Here is a 17,124-nt window from a genome sequence, read left to right on the forward strand (position 1 = left end):
GATTTTTGTTTTTAACTAACAAAGGAAAAGTTAACTGATGGAGGCCTATTGTTTATAATGAATGTTATTTATTATGAAAAGAAGTAAGGTGTTCATTTTCTTATTTCACAGGGTATTTGGAGGCAATATTTAATTTGTAAAGCATATTTTTGTTAACCACATTTATTGAGAAATGATATGGTCAGTTTGTATGGACTGCCCTTGCTACTTAGAACAGTAATTATCCAGAGATTGTTAGAAGAGAATGTGTGTGTGTGTGTCTATGTGTGTACGTACATATACACACACACACACATATATATAGCTAGTAGGCCATTAGGCTAATGACCACATCCAAGTAGAAAATTCATAGATATTCCTGTTGTTTATATCTGATTCCAGAGATTAAATATTAATTTTTATCATTTTACCTTGAAAATAATGGCCTTCTTCTATAATATTTAAGACTATTGAAATTTAAATGTACTTATAGACTACAAGTACACTTTGATTTACTCATGTTTGGAATTGACATCTTTACCTTCTTAAATAAATCAAAATACCAGTGTGCTTGAAGATTAAGCAAATGACAGTGTGTTAGTATATTCAATGACCTTTGTTGAGAACATTGGCCTACGTTGCTATAATGCATGTTGTATTTATTCAGCCTCATCTGGAAGGATACAATATGTAATGCCATCCATGATACTTTTTTAATCCTTGATATTGTAATACCTTCATTCTGAAAATCAAAATGTACCTTTTATTTGTTGTTATTAATGGGCTTGTGGTTTAAGTAGCCCGTATCCTGTTATTTCCATTTTATATGTCGGAATAATGAAAATGTGGAGGTAAGTGACCTATGATTTGTCATTACCAGTGATTAAATTAGAGAATATATAATTAATTATATATTAGAGAATATATAATTAAATATATTCTCTTAATAGTTGTTAATAACATTTTTGTTATAATAAAGGTTCGAGTCGTTGGAGTTACCTGTGCAGCCTGCCCATTCCCGTGCTTGAATGATCTTAAGTTTCCTGTAGTTGTGCTGGATGAGTGCAGTCAAATAACTGAACCGGCTTCTCTCCTTCCCATTGCAAGGTAACGTCAAAGATTCTTTTCCTGAAGACACTCAGATGTCACAATTACTTCGAACATTTTCTCAGTTTAGCTTCTTACTAAACTTTTCCAAGAATTTTTAGCAACTCAGGTACTAAACTGATTTTTAAAAAGAAGAAGGAGAAGAGAAGAATACAGAGAGAATTTTTAGTTACTGTATCAAAGTTTTTTAGGTCCCAGTTTACACATTTGGGCCTCATAATCCTTAAAGCTGTAAATAGCCCTAATACCAGAATTGTACCTAAAACCTTGCAGAGTTCTCAACTAGATTAAAGGTTCTTATTTAGCTGTGGTTTGAGGATGTAACTCTCTTAAAGAATGTCCCCTTACCTTGATAGAATTCTAGTGTTTTGATTCTGAAAAGAATCTTTAGAAATGAAAGTTTGTCACCTAAAATTTAGAAGACTTTGAGATCTTCTAAACTGTCCCAGTAAGTTGGAGCATTGTGCTTTTAAAGCATCTCTTACTGATGCAAAGGTGATAGAAAGAGTATTAGACCAGTAGGCCTGAGTTCTAGTCCTTGTTCTGTCCTCAGTTAACAAGGGAGAGGGGATGAACTGTCATGGTTTACCGAGGTCTTGGAGGGTTCCCACGCACAGGACTTTCAGTTTTAAAGCTGGGGTGGTCCTGGGAAAATTGGGATGAGTTGGTCACCCTACTCAGGAGGTAAAGGTTGAGAAGCACGAGGCCCAGAGTGGAGGCTAGGTGAATACTTGTTTAGCACCGAATATATATTAAACACATTACATACCTCATTGAATCCTTACAACAGCCATGCAAGGTATTACTACCTTCAGGTTACGGATAAGGATACTGAACCTTGGAAATATTAAATAACTTTCTGTGTCCACAGAATATAGTAGAGCTGAGATTTGGAAATAGGTTTGTGTACAAAACTTAAACTTTTCCCACTATATCCGGCTGCTGTTTAGAAAGACATTTAGCCCCTCTGAGCCTAATTTACTTCATCTCTAAGATAAAAGTTTAAGCCAAATGGCTTCTAAGAAATTTTTTAATTTTAAGAGTCTTTGAATTCTAAAAATCAGTGTTTTCCAAAGTGTGTTCTGTGAAATATTAATTGTATATAGGAGCAGTGAGTACTTAATAGATTTTATGGGAAAAATGAATTTATGTAAAGATTTCTTTACTGCATAACTTCTCAAAGCCTTTAATACACTTATCAGTACTATTAAGCCTTTTTTAGTTCACAGACTACTTCATGGGATTAAAATTATCTGGAATCTATTAATATTTTGGAAAACATTGCTATAAATGCCCCTTTTTTTCATTACCTAGATTAATTTTCAAAATTCTTTTTACAGGTTTGAATGTGAAAAGCTGATTCTTGTTGGGGATCCCAAACAGCTGCCTCCTACTATTCAGGGTTCTGATGCTGCTCATGAAAATGGATTGGAACAAACTCTTTTTGATCGACTTTGCTTAATGGTACATACTGCTAAATTCATATGGAATTATGATTTGTTGATTACACACTGTGTAGCTTGATAAAGAATGAAAATAATAGAAGTCAGGGTTGTTTAGAAAGTACTCATCTTAAAGATAAGTAGAACACATAATTTGAGCACCCCTTGATCAAGAATATTTTTCATGTGTACTTTACCAATGGGTGATGAGTATATTGCTTTTTCGGTTGCACTGAAAAACAACGTGGTTCCTAAGATGACAGGTAGATGAATCAGTGAGTTCGATATCAGTCATCCATCCCCCAAACCAGCACTGCTGTGGAGCTCTACTTCAGATTTTTGAATTTTTTAAAACTTAATTATTACTATTTTTCCAGTTGAGGTAAAATTCACATAACATTAAATTAACCATTTTAAAGTGAACCTTTCAGTGGCATTTAGCACATTCAGAGTTTTGTGCAGCCACTCCCACTGTCTAGTTCCAAAACATTTTCATCACCCCAAAATAAAATCCTGTACCCATTAAGCAGTTAGCATAATTATTTTGAGGTTCATCCACATTGCAGCACTTACTAGTATGTCATTGCTTTTTTGTGGCTGAATAACATTCCGTTGTATGTATATACCACAATTTGTTGTACATTCATTATTTCTTTTGTTTTGATGCAGTAATCTAAGTCAAGCTCTTTTTGTAAGTAGAAGATTAAAATGTTCTAACCAAAAGAATTATAAAAACACTTTTGCAGAAAGAGAAACTTTATCATGGTTTTTAGTTTAAATTGCAATTAAGGAGTTATTTTGCTATGTGATCTTTCAACAATCTATAGTTTTTTAACATAGGAAGAGAAACTAAAATGAAACCAAAAGAATTGTTAAATCTCAAGGAAATACTTCTTCATCCGTAAGAGATAATAATTCCTAAAATACTGCTTTAACAAGAGATGGTAGATAGAATGGAATGATTTCCCTGCTCAAAAATACAGAGACATTTGCACTCTTGTGTTTCCTTCTCATCTCCTCCCAAATTTGTTGGTTACATCTTTATTATATTTGTACTCTCTGGGTTTATAACATGCACCTTCTGTTTTAAAACCATAGTTTGTACAGTTATTTGGAATTATAGGCAGTCCCTCAGGTTATAAATGAGATCCGTTCCTCAAAAGTCTTTTTTTAAGTCAAATTTGCAGGCAAGTCGGAACAGGAACGTGCAGTTCTTATTTGCCGTCGACTATTCAAATGTTTGTCTTAGCATATAGAATATTTTTTACCTTTCCATGCGTATAAAATACTTCCAAACCGTGCAATATTTTTGTGAATATCATGAAGTAGTGTTTGCATCCGTCATTACGAGCCATAGTATGTATTTAACTCATATTTTTAATATAATAGGATTTATGGTAGAGTCCGTTCTTAAGTATGATTTGTCCATAAGTCAGACATTCGTAACCTGGGGACTGCCTATAATTAATTAGTTCCATATTTGAGTAGATTCAATATTCAGCTTATTTATCCATCTGGGTGTCTTGAACTTCATCAATTTAATTTCTCTAACATTGAACATTAGTTGATTCTAATTATAAATAAGGATCCTTTGAACATTTTTTATTAAGCTTTTTGTCAAAGGTTTAAATGCCCACTGACTTAGACTCACCCACAAATTTATGTTCTAAAGATTAACTGATAGCTGAGGATTGATTTTTCTTGTTATCTTTTTGTCTTATAGAAGGTATTTTGTCCATGTGATCATTAATCCTGCATTTTATTATGTATGTATGTGTTATTAGAGAACCTTGTCGTTATCCACAATGTTTTTAGCAATACTACAGAACTTTCTGGAAATAAAGAACACAATCCAAAAGAGCCCTAAAGTAGCTGGGACTTGGATTTTATGATGCATTAACAAAATCTGAAATTTCTTTGAAGACCCTGAATGACAAATGGCTTTTACCCAAGAAGGAAGTTAATTAATGAATTAGCAAGAGCACTTTCTAGTTATTTTAAAGATTTCTTTCCAATTTAGTCTTAGGCCAACTCCAAATAGATTATGAAAACATAATGTTAATTGCCAAACTTATTAGATAATACATCTCAGATTTGGCATGTTTTATAATTTTTTAGTGTAATAATAGTTTACTATGAAAATATTTTTAGTAATTTCTTTTTAAAATGATTTTTATATATAATCTATTCTATAATTCATCTCCTAGGCACAATTTGGCAGTATTTTTAAATTTTAAAATATCATTTTCCTCTCCATGGGGGGTGGGAATCATATTTTACTTTCTTATTTTTCTGTATTAAAATTCTTAGGGTCACAAGCCAGTTCTCCTCAGAACCCAATACCGTTGTCACCCTGCAATCAGTACTATTGCTAATGATCTGTTCTATGATGGAAACCTCATGAATGGTGTTTCAGAAACAGAGAGGAGCCCTTTATTGGAATGGCTGCCAACCCTGTGTTTCTACAATGTCAAAGGACTTGAACAGGTAAATGACATTAATGTTAATGGGAGTAAACACATTTAATTTCCGGGTAAATTTTATTGTTGTTTGTATGATTTTACTTGGTCTTCCTCTAGCCTTTCTGGGAAATGAAATTTAGGATCTGTTTTTTGTTCCAGATTGAAAGAGATAACAGCTTTCATAATATGGCAGAAGCTGCTTTTACACTCAAGCTGATTCAATCACTGATTGCAAGTGGAATAGCAGGCTCTATGATTGGGGTGATAACATTATACAAATCCCAGATGTACAAGGTTTGTAATACATGTTATAATATTTATCACATATTAAATATTACACTTACATATTATAATGTTTAATATTACATTATACAGTTTTGTTTGGTGCTTAGAAAACCTTCAGAGCAATAGTGAATAATGTATTAAAAGAGAAACTTTCTGATTTTTGTCTGGTCTGGCTTTTTTTCTGTATAATTAAATGTAAACCTAACCGGGTTTAATTAAATTCAGTTTACAGCTGTTGGGGCAAAAATTCAAATAAGCAAATTAGAGGGAGGAAAATATGATGTATGTTTTGTGTTTTGGGACAGATGGAATCTCTATTTTCCACAGTGTTTTTTCATTATCATTAAATTTTATCAGTAAATCAAGGATATGTACCAGATATGAACGTACACGTGAGCCAATTTCTTCTAACTAGATTTTCTTTTTTTTTTTTTTTAGTAGTTTTCGTTATTAGTTTATCAGCTCTAAATTAGTGCATCCAAATGACCTTCCTGGCAATGCAAAAGTAATCACTTTTGATTTTGTTTCGTAATTAATATTGAATTCATTGATTAATTTGTCATCTTAGAAACTAGGTAAATCTATGCGAGTCATAAAATGAAAAGTATCGGCTACTACGTAAATTAGAATGGTTGCTATGCATAGGTTCAGAGGTGTACGTTCTTCATGATCCTTGCATTGCTTGATCCCTATCTTCTTTCCTCTACAGCTTTGTCATTTACTCAGTGCTGTGGACTTTGACCATTCCAATATTAAAGCTGTCCAGGTGTCTACAGTGGATGCTTTTCAAGGAGCTGAAAAGGAGATCATTATTCTGTCCTGTGTAAGGACAAGACAAGTAGGATTCATTGATTCAGAAAAAAGAATGAATGTTGCATTGACCAGAGGAAGGAGGCATTTATTGATTGTGGGAAATTTAGCCTGTTTGAGGAAAAATCGGCTATGGGGGCGCGTGATCCAACACTGTGAAGGTAAAGTGAAAATGTTTTTAATTTAAGTATTTTTGAATTAAAACTGACTTTTTGGGGTTAGTGCTTGGGGAGGTTTGAACAGGATTAGTACTAAATTTGCCATTGCGGAAATGGCTGAAATAATAATATTGGACCATTATAAAATAAGGAACACTTATCTCTTATTTGGAGCCCTGGTGGCACAGTGGTTAAGAGCTTAGGCTGCTAACCAAAAGGTCGGCAGTTTGAATCCAGCAGCAACTCCTTGGAAACCCTGTGGGGCAGTTCTGCTCTGTCCGTTAAGGTCACTATAAGTTGGAATCAACTCAATGGCAACGGGTAACGGGTATCTCATATTTTGTATCTTTCTAAGGAAGAGAAGATGGATTGCAACATGCAAGCCAGTGTGAACCACAGCTGAACCATCTCCTTAAAGATTATTTACAAAAACAAGCAGAAGAAAAACAGAAGAAAAAGAGTGAAAAAGAGAAATCTCAAAGTAAATCTCTTTCACAAAAAGACACTGTGTAGACATTATGTATTTATGTAAATTCAAATTCATTTTACAACCTATATTTTTTATATTTTTCTTACCCTAAAACCTTTGTTATGGAAAAAAAAAGCTTGATCTTGATGATATTTTAGTAACACATTAAATAAGTTCAGCCAAAAAGTTTTCGTATTCAAAAAAGTATGAATTATTTATAGTAAGATAGGCAGATGTTGAAGTGAATATAAAATCTTAACTAATAAAAATAATTTTTTTCTTAAACCCATGCCGTCTGCTTGCTAAAGAAATGCATTTTACAAAGGACAGGCTAAAGCCTTCTTGAGGAATACCAACATTACTTCAAAATGTGTAAATATCTCAAAAGCTCATCTATTAGAATATACCTGCACAGTCAGTTATACCAACCTACTCCTTTCTGAACTATAACTCTGTATTTTAAAAATAAATATAATTCTATCCTATTTTATAAATAAAAACATATTCAAAGTAAAACTTTTAAGAAGTACAAAAGAGAAGAAGGAAGAAAAACACCCAAAGTCTACACGTGGAAAGAACAGTGTTCAACACCCTTCAGTGGCCAATGCCCAGCACAATACCTGGTATGTTAAAAAAAAAAAAAAAAAAACTCGTTGCCGACACATTGATTCTGACTCATAGAAACCCTATAGGGCAGAATAGAATTGGCCTATAGGTTTTCCAAGGCTGTAATCTTTTTTTTTTTTTTAATAATCTTTATTGTGCTTTAAGTGAAAGTTTACAAATCAAGTCAGTCTCTCACACAAAAACCCATATACATCTTGCTACAGACTCTCAATTACTCTCCAGCCCACTCTCTCCCTCCACTCTCTCTTCGTGTCCATTTCACCGGCTTCTAACCCCCTCCACCCTCTCATCTCCCCTCCAGGCAGGAGATGCCAACATATTCTCCAGTGTCCACCTGATCCAAGAAGTTTGCTCCTCACCAGCATCCCTCTCCAACCCATTGTCCAGTCCAATCCATGTCTGAAGAGTTGGCTTCGGGAATGGTTCCTGTCCTGGGCCAACAGAAGGTCTGGGGGCCATGACCACTGGGTTCCTTCCAGTCTCGGTCAGACCATTAAGTCTGGCCTTTTTATGAGAATTTGGGGTCTGCATCCCACTGCTCTCCTGCTCCCTCAGGGGTTCTCTGTCGTGTTCCCTGACAGGGCAGTCATCGGTTGTAGCCAACAACCATCTAGCTCTTCTGGTCTCAGGATGATGTAGTCGCTGGTTCATGTGACCCTTTCTGTCTCCTGGGCTCATAATCACCTTGTGTCCTTGGTGTTCTTCATTCTCCTTTGATCCAGGTGGGCTGAGCCCAATTGATGCATCTTAGATGGCTGCTTGCTAGCGTTTAAGACCCCAGACACCACTCTTCAAAGTGGGATGCAAAATGTTTTCCTAATAGATTTTATTATGCCAATTGACTTAGATGTCCCTTGAAACCATGGTCCCTAGACCCCTGCTCCTGCTACGCTGGCCTTCGAAGCATTCCGTTTATTCAGGAAACTTCTTTGGTTTTGGTTTAGTCCAATTGTGCTGACCTCCCCTGTATTGTGTGCTGTCTTTCCCTTCACCTAATGTAGTTCTTATCTACTATCTAATTAGTGAAAAGGCTGTAATCTTTATGGAAGCAAACTGACACATCTTTCTCCTACAAAGCAGCTGGTGAATTCAACTGCTAAGCTTTCAATTAGCAGCCAAGCACTTAACCACTGTGCCACGAGGGCTCCTGGTATAGTAGATGCTTAATAAGTATCTGTTGGATGAGTGAATGAATGAAAGACTACCTTTGGTTCATTTCTTTCTAATCTTTTCCCTGTGCATTTTTTATACACCAGTTATTGGTATATATAATACTGTATATGTGGATTAAATTTTTTTATTAAAAAAATACATTCTTACAGTAAATTTGGGAAACACAGAAAAACACAGTATACAGATTTTTTATTAAAAAAATACATTCTTACAGGAAATTTGGGAAATACAGAAAAATACAGTATACAGAAGAAAACAAACTTCTAGAGATCTACTATCTGGATATAATCATTGTTAACCTATTGCTTCAGTCTTTTTTCTATGCTTATATATGTGTATATGTAAATATGTTTTAAACCATTTGAGCGCATACTGATTTCTAAGCATTATTAACTAATGAACATTTATACATCCTAGATGGAAAAAGGATAAAGGCTTGCTTATAATATCAATGAAGTATTTGTCTTTACCAATTTAAAAAAATCAGTGAACTGAGTCACTCAGTATTCATTTTAAAAATGCAGAAAATTATTTACTTGAATTACTTGGCAATAAAAAATGAGTACTACCTCTCTGAAACTTTTCTTTCATGTTAGGGAGAAAAATAAAACCAACAAACAAACTTGTTGTTAGTGATTCTCCAAGTTTTGTCCCAAATGTGTTAATGATTGTACCAACATTTGTTCTTTTAAGTGTTCATACAAACTGTGAAGTAGATGTGATTCCCAACAGTTTCTTACACTGGGTTAGGAATAGTTGAAGGAAGTATTACAGAGCCATGCTTTACTTCTGGGCTGTACAATATAACTGACGACACATTTTTAAACTGAGTTCCTAAGTTTTGCTGCCCAAACTTCCCCCATTTTTTATTTCTTCATTTTGAGGCCTTTCTTGGCCAGCTGGAGCTAGGGCTCAAACAATTTTTTTTTCCAAGAAGTGTACATAGATGATATGTCTTTTGAACCTTAGCATATCTGAGAATGTATCTTTTACATACTTTTTTTTTTATGAGAGCTATCTGAACACTATGGGAATTGCACTTGGCTCACTTATCACTCACTTGGATGATAGTTGAATTTCCATCTCAGACCTATAGCTGGAAGGCAGGCTGATTTTGCACAACTCGCGCTTAATTCCTACTAGTTTTCATCTCGTAATGGTCATTACACTGTGATACAATCTCTGCACCTATGCCTATACTACGATTAGTCCCTCCCGCCTTCTCTTCCTGTCATTTTGCCAGTTTTCCAGAAATTTCAATTTCTGCAAAGGTATAGGAAGAGGTTTTGATGGTATAGAGCAGGGGTTCTCAACTTCGGCATATGTAACATTTTGGGCCAGATAGTTCTTTGTTCTGGGGGACTGTCCTGTGCATCATGTGATGTTAGCAGCATCCTGACCTTTCCCCAGTAGATAACAGTAGCACCTTCCCCCCAAGGTAAAACAGCCAAAAATGTCCCCATTCATCGGCAAATGTCCTGGCATAGAGGGTAGGCCCAGCACACCAACTATTTCAGAAAACGGCAACTGCACTTAGGAGTATGACTGTTCCATTTTCTGTCTGGTTAAGAAATCAAAAGACGCATTGCATTGGGTGAATCTGCTGCAAAGACATCTTTAACGTGTTGAAAAGCAAAGATGTTACCTTAAAGACTAAGGTGCGCCTGACCCAAGCCATGGTGTTTTTGGTTGCCTCATATGCATGCAAAAGCTGGATGATAAATAAGGAAGACTGAAGAAGAATTGACACCTTTGAATTGTGGTGTTGGCCAAGAATATTGAATATACCATGGACGGACAAAAGAATGAACAAATCTGTCTTGGAAGACGTACAACCAGAATGCTCCTTAGAAACAGGATGGTAAGAATATATCTCACATTCTTTGGACATGTTATCAGAAGGGATCAGTCTCTGGAGAAGGGCATCATGCTTGGTAAAGTAGAGGGTCAATGAAAAAGAGGAAGACCCTCAAAGAGGTGGATTATCACAGTGGTTGCAACAATGGACTCAAGCAAAACAATTGTGAGGATGGTGCAGGACGCAGCAGTGTTTCGTTCTGTTGTACACAGGGTTGCTATGAGCCAGAACCGACTTGACAGTATCTAACAACAACAACATAGATCTTGTAATTTTGATCCAGGCAACGGTTAATAAAGGAGAGTAAAAAAACCAAACCCACTCCCATCGAGTCAGTTCTGACTCATAGCGACCCTATGGGACAGAGCAGAACTGCCCCATAGAGTTTCCAAGGAGCACCTGGTGCATTTGAACTGTCGACCTTTTGGTTAGAAGTTGCACTTAACCGTTGCAGCATCAGGGTTTCCAAAGGAGAGTAAAGGGTCTCTTTATTTTTAGGTAGGCATGCTTGCTCTGTTTGTAATGGCATTCATTATATAGGTGATCCACCAATTATGTTTTCAACCTGATCCCATTGTCCTTGCAGTTGATGACTACGCCTCCCAACTTTTGATGGTTGGTCAGCTATGGATGTCAAATTTTTATCATTTTACATGTCTTCATAGTTAATGTGACAGAGCCTATAATATATACTTTGAAATCTTTAAAACTACTTCCCGTTCTTTTAACAATATTCCCCTTATTTAGAACATTAGAATTTGGCACAAATATTATGTTGTGGAGATTGACAGTATGATATACTATTATTTTTGTTACTAGGCAGCTGTATCTTATAACTGCATGTCTAATTTTTGTAGTTTTCTAATTTATACCCAATCAGCAGAAAAAAATAATGGTGTTGCAGAATTGCTTCTGAGTCAACCTTTTCAGTTCTTTCTAGCCTACCTGCATAGTTTACCATATTAAGCACTTTTTTATACCAGGCACTTTAAGAAAAAGAAGTAATGGTGGTGTGGGGAAAAAAGGAGTAAAGATGGAAATAGCTTAGCCTCTGTTCCCTTGCTTCCTCCACCCCCTTAGCACTGGGTGGAGATTCAAAGTTCAGGCTTTCTTCCCCTCTAGGTACACATGAAGGAGCCCTGGTGGCGCAGCGGTTAAGCCATTGGCTGCTAACTGAAGGGTCAATGGTTCAAACCCACTAGCTGCCTCGTGGGAGAGAAATGTGGCAGTCTGCTTCTTTGAAAATGACAGCCTTGGAAACCCTCTGGGGCAGTTTTACTCTGTTCTTCAGGGTCATCGTGAGTTGCATTTGACTTGATGGCAACAAATAGGTGCACGTGACTTAGAGTGGATATGTTGTAGTGGTTTATCCAGGACCAAAGACGTCTCTGATCCTCATCCATCCCTTCCTGGAGAGACAGCTATTTGGTTTGAGTCACGGAGTGCCATGGTGTAATGTCAGCTGCAGCAGCCCTGTTTGTATCCAGGGGTTAGATCTTACACAGCGCTCTTGCTCTAGCTTATGTCCATCAGAGCAGGATCAGGTCTTCACACTTTTTTTTTTTTTTTTTTGTACTTTAGATGAAGGTTTACAAAGTAAACTAGTTTCTCATCAAACAATGAATACACATACTGTTTTGCGACACTGGTTTCCAACCCCATGACATGTCAACACTCTCCCCTTCTTAACCTTGGCTTCCCCAGTACCATCTTTCCTGTCCCCTCCTGCCTTCTTATCCTTGCTACTGGGCTGGTGTGCCCATTTAGTCTCATTTTGTTTTATGTGCCTGTTTAATCTTTGGCTAAAGAGTAAACCTCAGCTCATGAGTGACTTCGGTATTGAGTTAAAAGGCTGTTTGGGGGCCATACTCGCTGGGTTTCTCCAGTCTCTGTCAGAGCAGTAAGTCTGGTTTTTTTTTGTTTGTTTTTAGAGTTAGAACTTTCCACATTTTTCTCCAGCTATGTCTGGGACTATCTCTTGTGATCCCTGTCAGAGCAGTCAGTGGTGGTAGCTAGGCATCATCTAGTTGTGCTGAACTCAGTCTGGCGGAGGCTGTGGTAATTAGTCCCTTGGACTAATCTCGGCCTTGTGTCTTTGGTTTTCTTCATTCTCCCTTACTCCAGAGGGAGTGACACCAGTGGAGCATCTTTGGCCACTCCCAAGCTTTTAAGACCCCAGACGCTACTCACCAAAGTAGAGCGTAGAACATTTTCTTTATAAACTATGTTATGCCAGATGAGCTAGATGTTTGCCAAGACACACTTTCTTTTTTAAGGCTGTTACAACAGAAAGGGGATAAGGGACAGTTAGCTCTCATTTTCTTATTTCCTTCCAAGACCCAGTGTGAGGAGTAGGGGATCTATTTTGGCTCTTCTACTTTATTTTAAGGAGATTAAAAATCAAATTTGTCTTCTATTTGAGTGGTGTTTGCCATTGTAAAGGTGTCTGGTTCATAACATACTTTGAGCTACAATATACTCTCTGAACCCTGAATATTAATATGGCACTAATTTCTATTTTCAAGAAGAGAAAGGCCATCACAGTATTTGACATAGAGAAATCCCCAACACCTAGACTAACACCTGCTTTTTCATTTCAAATTCTAAGATTGAATAGATACAAATTTAACTTTAAAGAGTATTCCATTCAATAGACAACAAAAATGTTAAAGTTTCTTATGATTTTACAATATGCCTAAGGTGATCAAGCCAGTTTATACAATTATAGCCATCAGATGACCTATTGATAGCAATAATATTAAAACAATTTTTTCCATATTCAATAAATGATAGAATTACAAAAGAATATTCTCAAGATTTTTATTTGTAGGAAGAGCCTGTTGGTTTCTGTATCACATATTAAAACAGATATTTCTAGTCTTTGATCCATTCTTGATCAACTGATTTTGTTTTACAGGGTATGTGTGTTAGGTTGTTTTCAAGATACTTTCACAAATATCTCACTGATCTCAGTGAGGGGGACAGGTATTTTCCTCATTTTACAAAGAGAAAGCCAAGAGGAATGAAAGTGATCCACTTAATCTGCCATAACTAGTAAAAGGCAGGTTGGAACTCCGACTAATCCAACCCTGAGGCCAGGCTCTTCTGCTATCCTGCACCACCTCCTCATTTGCCACTTTAAATTACTTTATCAAAAGGGGAAAACACTAACACCAAAAACCCTTTTTGACCCAACTAATCAGACTTACTTCCTGATAATTTACCTTGGTTAATTTATTCTGTAACAATTTATTTGTTCGAATAATCTATACTTTTTATGAGAGAAATGGGCTTCTTGGTTTCTCTTTGAAGGTCTAAGTTTGCTACTAGAAGGTCTAGTTTGTTACTTAATGCACGAAAAACTGATTATTTACAAAAATATATTCAGAGTTGAGCCAATCATTCTTATAGTTATCAAAAGTAGGTTATATATATATATATATGAAACCCTGTTGGCGTAGCAGTTAAGTGCTACAGCTGCTAACCAAAAGGCCGGCAGTTCGAACCTTGGTAACCCAATGGAGCAGTTCTACTCTGTCCTATAGGGTCGCTATGAGTCAGAATTGACTCCACGGCAATGGGTATGGTATAGTATGGTATATATATAAATTGTACTCTGCTCTGAAACCAACCTGTGTCCTTAGAAACATGCTTTTTAATATTTGAGTAACTTGTGAAAATATACAAGTTAAAATTCAAGATTATATATAAAGCCCAGGTTAAAACTTCAAAAAAAACCCCTTAGCTTTCAGTATCGCTATTTAATATTTGAACAAAAAGAAGATTTCATTTGGAGATGCCAAAACAAACCTCAAATGCTGTGTGCTTTTGACTATAGTTTAAGGACAGCTGTGAAATAGCTTTATACTAATTTAATTTTTTTATATTAAATAAGAATGAACTGGAAATTGGTGATTTACTTGACAGATATTGGACCATGAAAATTAAATAATTGTTCTAAAAACATCAGCTCAACGTTGATTTGAAATGCCTGCTTTGTGATTAGTCATGAGTGAAGTAGGTATGTTTAGTTCAAATTGTACTTTATGGTTTACATTAGCAGGACTTGATTATAAAATAAAAGGAAAAATACAATCCAAATATCCCTGTAAGCCTCTCTGTTCCTGAAACACTAGTTAGGTTGATTTTTAACTCTTCTGTTAGTCTCTTAATTATTGGTTTTGCCTTACTATTTCACTTTCTAACCAGGCAAATCTGGTCCTAGAATTAAAGTATGTGTGTGTGTGTGTGTGTGTGTGTGTGTGTACCAATTGAAGGGGTAGGAAAAATGAAGCAGAAAAATTAGGAAGCAGTCAACTTGTGGGCTAGAAAACTAGTAGAGAACACTTCCTAAGTGAAAGTTTTAGGGTACCTATGGTACTCATCTCTTTTAAGGGTGAAGCTTTTAAGATGGAAAATTACAGTCCATTTTGTTGGTTGAATTATGACGGATTTGTGGCTTGGAGTATAGGCATACCTCAGAGATATCGCAGGTTCAGTTCCAGACCACTGCAATAAAGTGAATATCACAATAAAACAAGTCACACGCATTTTTTGTTTCACAGTGCATATAGTAGTTATGTTTACACTATTAAGTGTGCAATAGCATTATGTCTTCAAAAAAATACATAACCTTAATTAAAATATACTTTATTGTCAAAAAATGCTAACCATCATATGAGCCTTCAGGGAGTCATATCTTCGTGCTGGTGCAGGGTCTTGCTTCGATGCTACTGGCTGCTGACTGAGCAGGGTGGAGGTTGCTGAAGGCTGGCCTGGCTGTGGCAATTTCTTAAAATAAGACAACAATGAAATTCTCTGTAGCACGCAATCCAGTTTGATAGCATTTTACCCACAGTAGAACTTTTTTCAAAATTGGAGTCAATCCTCTCAAATCCTGCAGCTGCTTTATCAACTAAGTTTATGTAAATTCTAAGTCCTCTCTTGTCATTTCAACAGTGTTCAAAGCATCTTCACCTGGAGTAGATTTCTTTGCTCATCCATGAGAAGCAATTCCTCATCCGTTAAAGTTTTATCATAAGATTGCAGCAATTTAGTCACATCTTCAGGCTCCACTTCTAATTCTAGTTCCCTTGCTATTTCCATCACATCTGTAGTTACTTCTCCGCTGAAGCCTTGAACCCCTCAAAGTCATCCATGAGAGCTGGAATCAACTTCTTCCAAACTCCTTTAATGTTGATATTTTGACCTCTTCCCATGAATCACAAATGTTCTTAACATTCACTATCTATGACAGCTATAGCCTTATGAAATGTATTTCTTAAATAATAAGACTTGAAAGTCGAAATTACTGCTTGATCCAGGGACTGCAGAATGGATGTTGTGTTAGCAGGCGTGAAAACAACATTAATCTCCTTGTACGTCTCCACTAGGGCTCTTAGGTGACCAGGTGCATGGTCAACAAGCAGCAATATTTTGAAAGGAATCTTTTTGTCTGAGCAGTAGACTCAACCCATTAGCCCCTTGCTGTCAAGTCAATTCTGACTCATAGTGACCCTGGAGGACAGAGGAGAACTGCCCCATAGGGTTTCCAAGGAGCGGATGTGGATTTGAACTGCTGACCTTTTCGTTAGCAGCCTTTGATGTGATTAATTAATTTTGTGTGTGGGCTTTCTAGCCATGGTCTTGTGACTCTCACCCAGGTGATTGGGTGGGGCTGTGCAAATAAGATAATTGTGGCTCACTGAGCATCAGTTTTGCCTTAAAAGGGAGCCAATTCCAAAGCAGAGAGGAGAGCCCACCACCACCAAAGGAGAAACTGGCAGCAGAGACCCACAGGAGATTGCACAGTGGGCTTCCCAGCCCATGGAGCAAGAAAACTGAGTGCCTTTGGGCCATGACTGAGGGCCAGGGAGAAGTCTACACCTGACCCCCAAATTTGGGACTTACCAGCCTTCACAACTGTGTGAGCCATTTCCTTTACATGGTTCATGAGTTTTGTGAGATGTTGCAGTGAACTAGGGAGTAGCTGATGTCAGAGATGACAGAGTGGCACAGTAACTTGGAAAAGTTAGACATTTGGGACATCTTTAGCCTCCACCCTATAAGAACCAGCTTTGTGCTGATCCTTATAAAAGAAATTTGTTTACGGGCATAGCTCTTAACCACTGCACCACTAGGGCTCCAATAGGCTCAACAGTATGCTTGAAATATTTGGAAACCACGTTATAAGCAAATGTGCTGTCATCCAGACTTTGTCGTTCCATTTATAGAGCACAGGCAGAGTGGATGTAGCATAATTCTTAATGGCCCTAGGATTTTTGGAATGGTAAGTGAGCATTTGCTTCAACTTAAAGTCATCGGTATTAGCCTCTAACGAGAAAGTCAGTTTGTCCTTTGAAGCTTTGAAGCCAGGTATTCTCTCTAGCTATGAAAGTCCAAGATGGCATCCTCTAATACAAGGCTGTTTTGTCTACACTGAAAATCTGTTTAGTGTAGCCCCCGTCATCAACTGTCTTAGCTAGTTCTTCTGGATAACTTGATAGAGCTTCTACATCAGCACCTGTTTCTTCATCTGGCACTTTTATGCTATGGAGACGGGTTCTTTCCTTAAACCTTGTGAAGCAACCCCTGCTAGCTTCAAACTTTCCTTCTGCAGCTTCCTCACCTCTCTCAGCCTTCATAGAATTAAAGAGAGTTAGGGTTTGCCCTGGATTAGGCTTTTGAAATGTTGTTGCTTGTTTGATCTTCTATCCAGACAACTAAAACTTTCTCCATATCAGCAATAAAAAAG

The 17,124-nt window shown here is 36.7% G+C and overlaps 1 protein-coding gene and 1 pseudogene across 7 annotated transcripts in view; one reads left to right on the plus strand and one right to left on the minus strand.

Moving 5' to 3' along the window:
* The window catches only part of ZGRF1 (zinc finger GRF-type containing 1), a 103,806-nt gene extending 96,456 nt beyond the window's left edge, over positions 1-7,350 (plus strand). For 3 of the 7 annotated variants that reach the window (XM_023548597.2, XM_064285424.1, XM_064285422.1), the window contains 6 exons: positions 959-1,086; positions 2,427-2,550; positions 4,839-5,015; positions 5,150-5,284; positions 5,985-6,246; positions 6,599-7,348. In XM_023548597.2, coding sequence (XP_023404365.1) covers positions 959-1,086; positions 2,427-2,550; positions 4,839-5,015; positions 5,150-5,284; positions 5,985-6,246; positions 6,599-6,756 — 984 coding nt within the window. In that variant the 3' untranslated portion in view covers positions 6,757-7,348. Of the gene's footprint in view, positions 1-958; positions 1,087-2,426; positions 2,551-4,838; positions 5,016-5,149; positions 5,285-5,984; positions 6,247-6,598 lie in introns of all 7 variants that reach the window. The other 4 variants (XM_064285425.1, XM_064285423.1, XM_064285427.1 and 1 more) reach the window with 3 other exon arrangements.
* LOC135231422 (protein LLP homolog) overlaps positions 1-17,124 on the minus strand; it is a 71,020-nt pseudogene that overhangs the window by 23,532 nt on the left and 30,364 nt on the right.

This window comes from Loxodonta africana, chromosome 5 (genome assembly GCF_030014295.1).
Source record: "Loxodonta africana isolate mLoxAfr1 chromosome 5, mLoxAfr1.hap2, whole genome shotgun sequence".
Lineage (NCBI taxonomy): Eukaryota > Metazoa > Chordata > Mammalia > Proboscidea > Elephantidae > Loxodonta > Loxodonta africana.